The sequence below is a fragment of the Camelina sativa genome, chromosome 7, assembly GCF_030686135.1.
Source record: "Camelina sativa cultivar CO46 ecotype springtype chromosome 7, ASM3068613v1".
NCBI lineage: Eukaryota > Viridiplantae > Streptophyta > Magnoliopsida > Brassicales > Brassicaceae > Camelina > Camelina sativa.
The window spans coordinates 9,726,138-9,738,026 of record NC_141886.1 but is presented as its reverse complement, the minus strand read 5'-3'; the positions used below and the strand labels follow the sequence as shown (position 1 = coordinate 9,738,026).

The 11,889-nt window shown below is 31.3% G+C and overlaps 1 protein-coding gene across 1 annotated transcript; it reads left to right on the top strand.

Moving 5' to 3' along the window:
• The first annotated feature begins 5,867 nt into the window (after positions 1-5,867).
• Positions 5,868-9,937, top strand: LOC104700842 (amino acid permease 1). Its single transcript, XM_010416435.3, has 6 exons — positions 5,868-6,484; positions 7,716-7,809; positions 7,961-8,175; positions 8,388-8,530; positions 9,011-9,238; positions 9,327-9,937. Exons 1-6 carry the CDS (start codon positions 6,136-6,138, stop codon positions 9,753-9,755), a joined length of 1,458 nt encoding a protein of 485 aa, XP_010414737.2. The 5' UTR covers positions 5,868-6,135; the 3' UTR covers positions 9,756-9,937.
• The last annotated feature ends 1,952 nt before the right edge of the window (positions 9,938-11,889 follow it).

The window sequence follows — 11,889 nt, the reverse complement described above, 5'->3', positions numbered from 1 at the left end:
GGATGGTGATAAAAGAGTTATTGTAGTTAATAACACCCTCCTTTCTTATATAAAAGACACGGTTTTCTAATTAGTAATTACAATGATTTATAGTGTGATCAAAAAGTTCACAATAAAAATTCATAGAAAAAAAGATAGGAAAATTCAATCTTTTTTTTTTTTTTGGACAAACTGATGATTCTATTAATTCAAATAGAAGTTATACAAAGAGGAGGATATAAACTCCCAGAATTCAAGACATTACAAGCAGAGACTTTCCCCAAAGCCATAAATATAAATAAAGAGGTAGAAAACATCAAGCAATAGTCCATAAGAGTTGTGAAACAAATGCTAAGAAGCAGCTTGAGACATGTGAGGTCATGGTTGCAAGATTGATCATCGTCGAGAGACTCGATAGATGACAAGGAGATCACAGTCATAAGACTTTGTGATTTTGATAAGAGAATCAGGGCCAAGGAACTCACCGGAGCGAGGAGCAATAGCAAAGGCAATGCCATGGCAAGGATTCGGGGGGGGGGGGGGGGGGGGCTACTGCCCTAGTGATGGTGTTGATACTGATAGTGGTTTGCTTAGATACATCAGATGAAAACTTTGGAGTACATGGCAAAGGATCATAGGGGAGCAAGGCTTCACAATCAGCACAAACAAGGGGAGCAAAGACCAAATTGAGCCATGAAGATATGTCAAACCGTAGCAGTACAGGTGGGTTCTCTCTCATATGGCGCCATTTGCCAAAGAGATTAAAAAATCCACAAAAAGCATGCAGTCGGTTTGACAATGTTAGATGTGAATGAAGCATGTTAGTCGGTTTGGGTTGTTGTTAACACCAAACTGGTGGGGTTGATGGGATGTTGTTGAGAACTAGAAACGCTAGTTAGCATAGGGATAAAAGGGATTTGGTTCTTCCAGTTAACAAACAAAGTCACAACTTGAGCAAGGACCAGGGATCTACCATACATTTTGTTACTACAAATAATTTTAGGTAAGTGGATTCTCAGATGCAGTCTTCGGACACCGAGTTCAACCATCGAACAAAAGAAATGATTACTAGATAACATAAGGATAGATAAAGTAGACCTGGAATTTCGGAGGTTGGACAAGACCAATTGGGATGCTAGCAATCCAAGTTCAAGTCCTGAGCTCATCCGCAGAGATCCAATAGACTTCGGGGATGGCCAGGGGAGTTGACATGGGTCTGCCAAGCTCATAGTGTGACAGATCTTAGAGATGGGAGTCCAAAAACGGAGACAATTCGCAACTCTGGAAGATTCCTCGCCAAACATCGACACAGATGCCGTTGAGGAAGAGGAGACTTCAATGGTGAAGCACAATCCAGATTGGGGAAAAGAGAAGCACAAAGACTTTGGTACCGTCGACGGTAAGGCTGAGCGAGGATAGATGAGGATGGGGTTCGCCGAACTCCAGATCCTTCTGTAGGAGCACAAGATCAGGCCTTCGTCTAGCTCTAGGGTAGGTGTCGAGGTTTTGTCGGGGAACAAAAGAAGAAATAAAAAGAGGAAAAAAGCTTGAGGAATGAAACTAAAGCAATAAAGAAAGTAGAAAAGGAGCGGAAAGATTGAGAAGCCGACGTCGGAGAAAGATGGTAATAGCGGCGCCTTGATTATAGTGTCGGAGAAGAAATTAGAGCAAACTTTTCTGTTTTATTATTATATGGAAAATTCAATCTTTAACCTGATTGCATAGTACCAAAAAAAAAGAAAAAGATTAAAAAAAAAAAAAAAACTCACATCAAAACTGTTATTGAAATATCAGATTTCTATCACATTTTAAAAACTATTTTAGACAAAGAAAATATCTTATACATAATACATTGATCTACAATTGGGGATACTCATTCTCTACGGTTGGTTCTCCATCCGTGTACATTGTCAACATACATATATTTATATAACTATTTCTTTCAGAGCAATCTTCAAATACAAAAGACTTTTCAAATACGAGGCAACTCGTGAGAGGTCACTTAAAACATTCTTGTGGACCATTACTTTTAAAATAATTAAATAATCTTAATTATTTTAATTATTTAGGCTTCATTATCTTGCATGAACCTAACAGTTTTTTGGTGTTTCAGTTATGCGTTAAGTGAAGATTCACCACCACAAGTTTTGATTTTTTAGGCAAAGAACCTCAGTTTCTGAGACGTTACAGAAGGGACCTGTCTCCCTATGCCATTTGTTGTAAGATTCAGTAAATGCCATTAATGGTTTATTAAAGTTTTCTTTTAAATCTTAATCTTTCTAGAACTTATTAATAAGAAATACTTGTAATAAAACCATGTGATTATGTGAGTATACCTAATACGTAACTGTTAGACAAAGAAGTCAAGGTTTCACATAATAAGTCTTTTGTTAATCATTATAAAAATAATTCAGCCTTTTGACCAATAAAAAAAACAAAATCAGCCGTTTGTTTTTCGATTTTCAATGATTTATTTATTTTATTTTTTCAATGATTTATTGGTCATCTCGTTGAAATTGTTATACGGAACAATCGAAACAAGTTGTCTCTTCAAACGTGTTAGAGCTAGGTGAAAAATGAGAAAACTATAAATTGTTCTAACTATTGGTTTCCAAATTCGCTTACTCACAATGGGCATCTTAATTAAAGTTTTAGTACAGTGTCTCTCATTATATAAGTTTTTTGTTTTGTTTTGTTTGGAAGATATATAGATAAAGTATTTGTTTTAATTTTTTCTTTTTGTCTTTTTTTGCGTAATGAAACTACACTAGTTAAAACCGAACTAGTATTGATTTCTAATTAATTAATAGAGATGAAATTTCAACTTGTTTGCTCTTCTTCTTTTCAATATAATGTACAAGTACTTAATCAACATTTGTTTCTAAAGAAGCAACATGAACGAAGAAGTAACGGTCTAACATTTTTACTGTCAAAAGTGCATTTGCATTGACAATATTATGTGGCTGCATGAGAAACCTTTATTTAATAATAATTAAGATAAAGTAATCTTGTACGAAAAATAGCCATCACATATTACACGTTTACTCTACATCAGCTTATTTTTGTTTCGGTCAACACACTTTTACTCGTCAAATTCAAAAGTTCTGTTTTTTTCTTAAATTTTATATCTTAGAACATATAAGACCAAAATTTGAAGATCAAATAAATCAGAATTAATACTCGTTTTTTTTTCTTTTTTTTTGTGACAAAATTAATACTCGTTTCTATACTATTATTTCCATCATAAGTAATAGTTTATAAAACAAGAAAATAACTCCTTTCTCAAGTTTTTTCTAAAAAATTAAACTTATCTAATCAATAAAAATATTTTATTATTTTTTTCATCGTACATAGATAAGATATGGACATTAATAAATTTGAATATCGCTTATAACTTGTTGGAAAATAGTATAAATCATTTGTCGCAAATATTAAATATATTTCAATCATTATTTTTGAAATTGATTAATATTTTTCAATACATGATGTTTTCTGGTCACCGTACAATAAACATGTTTTGAAAGATGTGGTTAATAAAAGTCATATGTGAAACAACTTTGTTTATTTGTTGGTTAGAGTTTTCTTTTATATAGTTTTTTTGTTGGTCGACATATATATATGAGTTGTTTTGTTTAATACATTACTCTTAGATTACTTGTTCTATTCACTAATATATCAAAGATCTATTAGCTCTCAAGGTACACCTTTCAAAATTTTGAATTTTTTTTTATAAATGTATGTAGAACTTTTCTACCAAGTAGACATACACAAAACTAAATTCTAACTCTACGAGGAAGGATTATAAAGAGAAAGAGAGTTCTGGAATGATTTCTATTATTCTATTAAATTGTGAATCCATCCAAATTTTGTTCGGATTATCTCGATTTTCAATTTTATCTAGCTAATACGTTATATATATTTTTCAGAATTTTATCTCCAGTAAATATTTGAATTATTCTTAGAAAACCATGACATTTTATATATATAGATATATATGGAAAAAATTGGAGACCATCTTAGAGCAACTCCATTGGTTATATAGCTACTTGGATGTTAAAAGAATTATATAATAATACTTTTAAGTTAATTTAATTATTTTTAGTTTACCCAACCAATCAAATGATGACAACCTAGACTTTGTGTCTTAGTTATCGGCAGAAAAACTTTTTTTTTTCATCTTTTTCGTATCTTTTAATACTTTTTTATTCTTTTGATCCTCTATCAAATATGTTTGATGGAAGTGCTCTAATAGGACATATTCTTGCATACCTGCTGCAACATTTCTCTTTTGATTTATATGTCTCAAACTCTCAATAATGAGCGTGGCAACTTCAACATTCAAAAAGTAAATTTCATAATAAAGAGTAAAATGTTAAATTATATTAACATCAAATTAAAAGTGTTAATTGGTCTCTATAGAATTATAGATACATCTATGTTGGTTGTTCACTTTTATTTGTTACATATTCAACATCCATAACTCTTGATTCGTAGTACCAATTTTGATGATCCTAAAAAAACAAAAAAAACAAAATTTGATGATTTTCAACTCGTTGGTTAGCGAATCCATATAGCTTTCACATATCCATATATCTTTCACATATATATACATATATATATATATATTTTTCTTAATAAGCATAAGAAAAATATATAAAAATATGAAATTTTGTTTTATTTTGGTTCCATCGATCAGAAATTTGGAAACCCAAATGTTCGTGGCATCTAGTGCCTATAATATAAACATCTCATTTTCCTCCAAAAACATTGAAGAACAATGGTTCAAATGCTAAAATCCGCTTTTATCAATATTATCAAATACAAAACCATGAATTATTTTCTTACTTTGATTCTGGTATAACTTGTTTATTAAGATATATTTTAGAATTTAATACTTTTTAAAAAAATAGAATGTATTTTATGAATTTAGGGAGCAAATAATTTTATTGAGAACATTATATATTAGTTTACAAGTTCTTAGAAGTGTATCTTTTGAAGTTCTTCCAAAGGAAATCATAATATTTGATTTTTTTTAGATTATATAATTAAAAAAAATTATACAGTAAAACCTCTATAAATTAATACTCTATAAATTAACAAACACTATAAATTAATAAATTTTTTTGGTCCCAAGTTGGGCCAGTGTAAAAAATAATAAAATTTAATAAAATAATAAGATAATAATTTTTTTTGCAATCTCCATGTAAAATATGGTTTCAATAATATCGTAAATTAATAATTATTTAAATTTACATATATATATATGTTGATATATGTATGATTTAAAATTTTGAATTTTCTCCTAAAGCTCATATCTATAAAAAAATTATTATGTTGTATTTTCAAATTATAATAATAGAAAATACTCTATAAATGTCATAAAAATAGTTAAGTCTTTTTTAAAGTTTTCAATTTCTGCATATGCATAATTTTTGTTTTGATAGTTTTATAGAATATTTTTAATTTATTGTCAATAATTTTTTCTAAATATTACAAATTTAATTCTAAATTGAAAACATCCAAAAGTTTAATTTTTTTTAACGGCTATCCAAAAGTTTAATTTTATTTTGCTAAAATTATTTCAATTCATAGTTTATACTATAAAATAATAATTATTAATACATTAATATCATTATAAATTAATAAAATTAATATCATGATCTCAACATAATTAATTTATAGAGATAATTTCTTCTTATTATTATTGAACTTATAGTATATATAAAAAAGACCTTTTCTGTAATTCACTTAAATTAACATTTTCAGAGAAAAAGAACAATTATTACAGAATCTGAATATTAAAATCGTCCCCCCCCCATAGGTGGTCTCAAAGTCTAGCCAAAAGCAATTTACATATCCCAAGCCGAAAACCGTATTAAATAAAAACATTTTAAAAAACAATTTAGAAAAAAAGTTAAAACTCGAACACGTATTTTACGTATACGTCTCGTTGGCATATATGCTAAACTCCATTATATACATATACAAGTAAGTCTATATATATGATATTATGTAAACACAAATCTGTTGACTATACTTAGACTTCTTCATTTACTCTCTAATCTCTCTCTCACACTTAAAACATTTATTTTATCCTCTTCTCATCTCATCTCATCTCATCTCTCTCTCTCTCTTTCTTCTTCTTTGGCTCTCACTATGAAGAGTTTCAACACAGAACAACACAACCACTCCACGGCGGAGTCCGGCGTTGCCTACAACATCTCGGACCCGACAAAGAACGTCGATGAAGATGGTAGAGAGAAGCGTACAGGGACATGGCTTACGGCTAGTGCGCATATTATCACGGCGGTTATAGGCTCCGGAGTGTTGTCTTTGGCATGGGCTATAGCTCAGCTTGGTTGGATCGCAGGGACTTCGATTTTGCTTATTTTCTCATTCATCACTTACTTCACTTCGACCATGCTTGCTGATTGCTACCGTGCGCCGGATCCCGTCACCGGGAAAAGGAACTACACTTACATGGAGGTTGTTCAAGCTTACCTCGGTATGGTTCTCTTCTTTTTTTTTTTACTGTTACTTTTTTTTTTTCCTTTCAAAGTAAATTGAAAAAAAATGGAAAACAATCTCACTTTTTACACCAACTTCAGTTTTTTAAGTATTAAAAAATATGAAATGTTTTTTCATATGTCAGAAAGCAGAACACAAAAAAAGAAACTTGACTTTGTACACCAATTTATTACCATGACTTGAAAGATTCTATATATCTTTTGTTTTCTTGTAATTTGTTTTTTTTTACACTTTTTTTGGGTCAGAAAAGGTTTCTTTAGGAAATGTTCATTTTTTTTGGAAAAGGTTTATTTTCTTAAGGTATGGATCTGTTTCATTAGATACTGTACTTTGTGTAGTATATATTTAGTTTGGGATGACGTTTGTCGGAAGAATTATTGTGGTTAGAAAAGCAAAATTTAATAATTATTAAAGATTGATGTCGATCAAAAGCGACAGTACTGTTTTGCATCAATTTGAGTTGTTCATAAGATACTCATTAAAATTACAAAAAGAAAAAAAACTGAAATGAATCTTGAATTCATGATTCTTGGTTATTTTTTTCACAAAGATTTCTGATGAAACAATTTGTTTTCCTGTTTTATTTGGTCTTTTTTTAATCATTCAAAAAATTGTTTTGTCTAGTTCAAATTGAAATTGAGTTTTGTGCCTCTGTAGTAAATGAATTTTGTGTTTTTTCTCAGTTACCTTTAAATCTCTGCAATTTTGGTTTTCAAGGAAAAAAAAACTTGTGGACTATAATTGCCACAAATTTCTCTATTTGCTTTTTTGACTGAATGCAAAACTTTGGTAACCGTCCATTTCAATTGCTAATTATACACTATGGTTGTTGGAAATAATTAATTAGTCTGAAACTTATTTTAGTCAATCAATAATATCTTTAGCTGGTTGTCAAATTGAATATTTACTAATTAAGTTTTTGGACTGTTTATAATGATCCAAAATTGTGAAAACCAAGGACAACAGAAAATTTAAAGAATATATTGACATATGAGGCAACCATTTTTGTAGTATTAGCATTATTGTTGGTGTTTGGATGTTGATGGAGGAAATCAATAGATTATACTATTATACATAGTTCCGTGGAGTGTTTTGTAATTACTTTATGAAACAGAAAATTAATTAATAGGTTAGAAAAACAGAAGTAATAATTAAATAGATAAATAGACTCGGAAGATAATATTTCTGCAATTATTGTAATATGACAGGTGGTAGGAAAGTGCAGCTCTGTGGAGTGGCACAGTATGGGAATCTGATTGGGATTACTGTTGGTTACACCATCACTGCTTCTATTAGTTTGGTGTAAGTCAACTACACAATGTGAATATGTTATTATTTTATAACCGTTACAAAAATTTAAATTTTCTTGTCATAAAAATATGTGACAAGATTTTGTAGAAGGCTAGAAGCTGTGAAAAAATATTGATGTTGGTTCATAATCCTGTTCAAACAGAGCGGTCGGGAAAGCGAACTGTTACCACGATAAAGGGAAACATGCGGATTGTAGTGTATCGAGTTATCCGTACATGGCTCTCTTTGGGATCATTCAGGTTATTCTTAGCCAGATCCCAAATTTTCACAAGCTCTCTTTCCTTTCCATTATGGCTGCGGTCATGTCCTTCACTTATGCAACTATTGGAATTGGTCTAGCCATTTCGTATGTCGCAGGTACATACAATTTTTATAACCTTACGTTAGTTGCAAAATTTCAATTGTTAACCATTAGTTATTATATTGTATTTTTCAAAGTATCTATATCAATAGTTGTAACTTGAAACACAACCTGCCCAAGATTTTTGTTGCACACCAATTTATCTACTATTCATAAACATAAGAACTGTTACAAAACTAATGGTAAATATGTAATTATATATGAAAAGTTGGGAGAGTGGGTAAGACAAGCATAACGGGCACAGCGGTTGGAGTTGATGTAACCGCAGCTCAGAAGATATGGAGATCGTTTCAAGCGGTTGGGGACATAGCGTTCGCATATGCTTACGCCACAGTTCTCATCGAGATTCAGGCAAGTTATCTCCATCAATTTCATTTGAGTCTTATTAGCTTTGGATATGAACCTCTTAATAGAATTGTGGTTAGAGATTATTGACAATGACAATCGATTCCCTGTGGACCACTTTTTTTTTTTTGCTTTACCCAAAAGAGTCAAAAAGTAAAGAATCTGTCTTTTAGCTTAAAGGTAAAACATGTGCTTATTAAGGACAAAGAGTCGCACTCAAAGATATTATCAATCTCTTCTCCACAACAAACAATGATATGATATTCTTATCAACAGCGTTAGCTTATTGAGTTGACACTACAACTCATTATTTTTTGTCACATAATGATCGTAGCTTTCACCATTTAATGACTTGTAATGTACGGTATTTGGAACCACAGAGAACATACGTGGACTGGGTAGTGACAGTTTGATTAAGAATAGTTTTACAAATTAACAGTTGGATTATTGTATCACTAACCCGTGAAAGTTTTATGCTTTTTGCAGGATACACTAAGATCTAGCCCAGCTGAGAACAAAGCCATGAAAAGAGCAAGTCTTGTGGGAGTATCAACAACCACATTCTTCTACATCTTATGTGGATGCATGGGCTATGCTGCATTTGGAAGCGCTGCCCCTGGAGATTTCCTTACAGATTTCGGGTTTTATGAGCCCTATTGGCTAATTGACTTTGCAAACGCTTGCATCGCTGCTCACCTTATTGGTGCCTATCAGGTAACCAAAAACCAAAAAAAGACTAGAACAAGGTTTCATTGGCGCTTTCTCTCGGTTAGCTAATGAAAACGAACCATAACATTTTCAGGTGTTTGCGCAACCTATCTTCCAGTTTGTAGAGAAAAAATGCAACAGAAACTATCCAGACAACAAGTTCATCACTGCTGAATATTCAGTAAACGTACCTGTCCTTGGAAAATTCAACATCAGCCTCTTTAGATTGGTGTGGAGGACAGCTTATGTGGTTGTAACAACTGTGGTAGCTATGATATTCCCTTTCTTCAACGCGATCTTGGGTCTTATCGGAGCAGCTTCTTTCTGGCCTTTAACTGTTTATTTCCCTGTGGAGATGCACATTGCACAGACTAAGATTAAGAAGTACTCTGCTAGATGGATTGCGCTGAAAATGATGTGCTATGTTTGCTTGATTGTCTCACTACTAGCTGCCGCTGGATCCATCGCCGGACTGATAAGTAGTGTCAAGACATACAAGCCTTTCCGGACTGTCCATGCGTGAGTTTGAGAACCATGAGAGAGTCGTCAGGAGAGTAAAACATATATGTAGTAGTTTGGTCTTTCTTTTAATCTATCTGGTGTCTAAATCCAATGAGTATACATTATTGGTGATGAAACTACATGAATCTCTCTGTATCTACCGCTTTCAATCTAATACATATGAGCTGTCACAGTTCTTGCAAATTTACTTTAGTCATATCAACAATAATAGCATAATAATACACACATTTACTATACATTTGACTATTCTGAGACCAGATCGAATTACAACACAAGATATCTTAGCAATCGCATGGCTGAGAGACCAAAATGAGTATAATGTTTCCTACGGCATAGTAAAAGGGATTAATTTTGGTAGGCCCTAAATAGTTTGGTTTGTGGACTTTTTACTAACCTATATTGTGGCCTCAAGTCCTTACATTTTTTTTTGGTCAGACAATTTCTTTAAAGTTTTTAATATTTTGTTGACAATTTGAGAAGAGTTGATTACCTAGTGGCTGTCTCAAAAATGTCATTTCCAGCTTTACATTTGTGGGGATGGTGAATGTTAGATTTGTAACCACCATAATACTAGAATACAAAAGGACAAGGACAAACAATCGCTGACTTGTAACATATCAACCATTAGTTTTTACCAAAAAAAAAAAAAAAAAATCAACCATTAGTTTTTAATTTTTTTTTTTACCATATGCTTTGATCAACCATAAACATTTGAAAAGTGACTTAAATAATTTTTATAATATCGAATCTCGTAATCTCTAGCTATGTTTTCTACATATAATCCAAGTGAGGTTTTTCGCATTCTCTCTACATTTGGATTCCGTGTTTTGGTAGATACTTTTAAGAAAGAAAGAGAAGGAGACAAGTAGCGAAGGAGAGAAAGAGAAGATGAAAAAAGTCGTGTGAATGATGAGATTTTGGTCGGTTTTATACGGTTTTGTGAAAAAACCCTCAAATTCCTCTTTTTTTTTTGGCATATTTACAACCTATATTTTAAACATGCAGATTAATGAGTTAAATAAAATAATTGTATTTTATAAGGTCCTAAATAATCAAATAATTGTAAGACCCGTTGGTTATCAGTAAAACTAGGAAAAGACATAACTAATTGCATGTTGAGTAATAAGCAAGCAACTAGTGTGACAATTAACAATTTAACACCATGCTCTTATTTTGCTCATGAGCCATTGCTTTTGTAAAGAGTTAAAGTGTCATTTATATATAGGCGTTATGGTAAAATGATAAATTTCAGTAGATATCACTTTTACAAAAAAATATTTTTAGATTTTTATTCATATACGTGGATTGAGAACCTTTCAGTACAAAAGCAAAAATATATTGAATTGAAGATAAATTTGTATAAGGATATATCTAACAAATGATAAAAAGAAAATTAAATGCTCGCTTGAGCTCGCTCCTTGTAATTGATTTTTTTTTATAAATGCGAGGGCATAGTGATTTATTTATTATTATATATATATTTTATTTATTATTTTTTAATGCAAAATAAACAAATAAATAAATCACTATGCGCTCGTAGTTTAAAAAAAAAACAAACAAATGAATCTGAATGATTGTAAATATTATTTATTTATTTTGATTGTACTTTTTTCCTTTTACCACTAGACCAAGGGGACTTAGTTATGTAAGTATGTACTGATGTAGTCTAATGCCAGAATTAACTAGTATAAAGCACTAAAACATGGTCTAACATCTCCGCAGAACATCTCTATTTGTTTATTTAAATTTTTGACTATGAGTAACAAAGTAGTAAACTTCATTAAGTTTTCAGTGGCTTACTAGAGAAAGAAGCAAAAAATCAAAGGATGTCAATGGAGACTGGAGTTGAGTATAAGAAACTATTCACGTATTTGATAGCAAGAGTTTAAGACTACGTCCCTAGACTAACGAGAATCTGGATAATTGTATGACGTGCTACAACAGCCATCATGCATGGACGGCACCATTAGACAACAACCTTCCACCATCAAAAGGAAACTAGTCTAAAATAACAGTACCAAAATACATGAGGACGTCAAGGAACGCATTGTAGAAGTACATTACTCCTAGACCTATAAAAGATCAACACAACTATGATAGACTATGTGTATGATATTAATTTATTTTTCTTGAAA

Excerpts from the sequence above, each read along its gene's own strand:
- LOC104700842 (XM_010416435.3), top strand. The coding sequence starts at position 6,136 with ATGAAGAGTTTCAACACAGAACAACACAACCACTCCACGGCGGAGTCC. Across the intron at positions 7,810-7,960 it reads ACTGCTTCTATTAGTTTGGT|AGCGGTCGGGAAAGCGAACT; the intron begins GTAAGTCAACTA and ends CTGTTCAAACAG. Across the intron at positions 9,239-9,326 it reads ACCTTATTGGTGCCTATCAG|GTGTTTGCGCAACCTATCTT; the intron begins GTAACCAAAAAC and ends TAACATTTTCAG.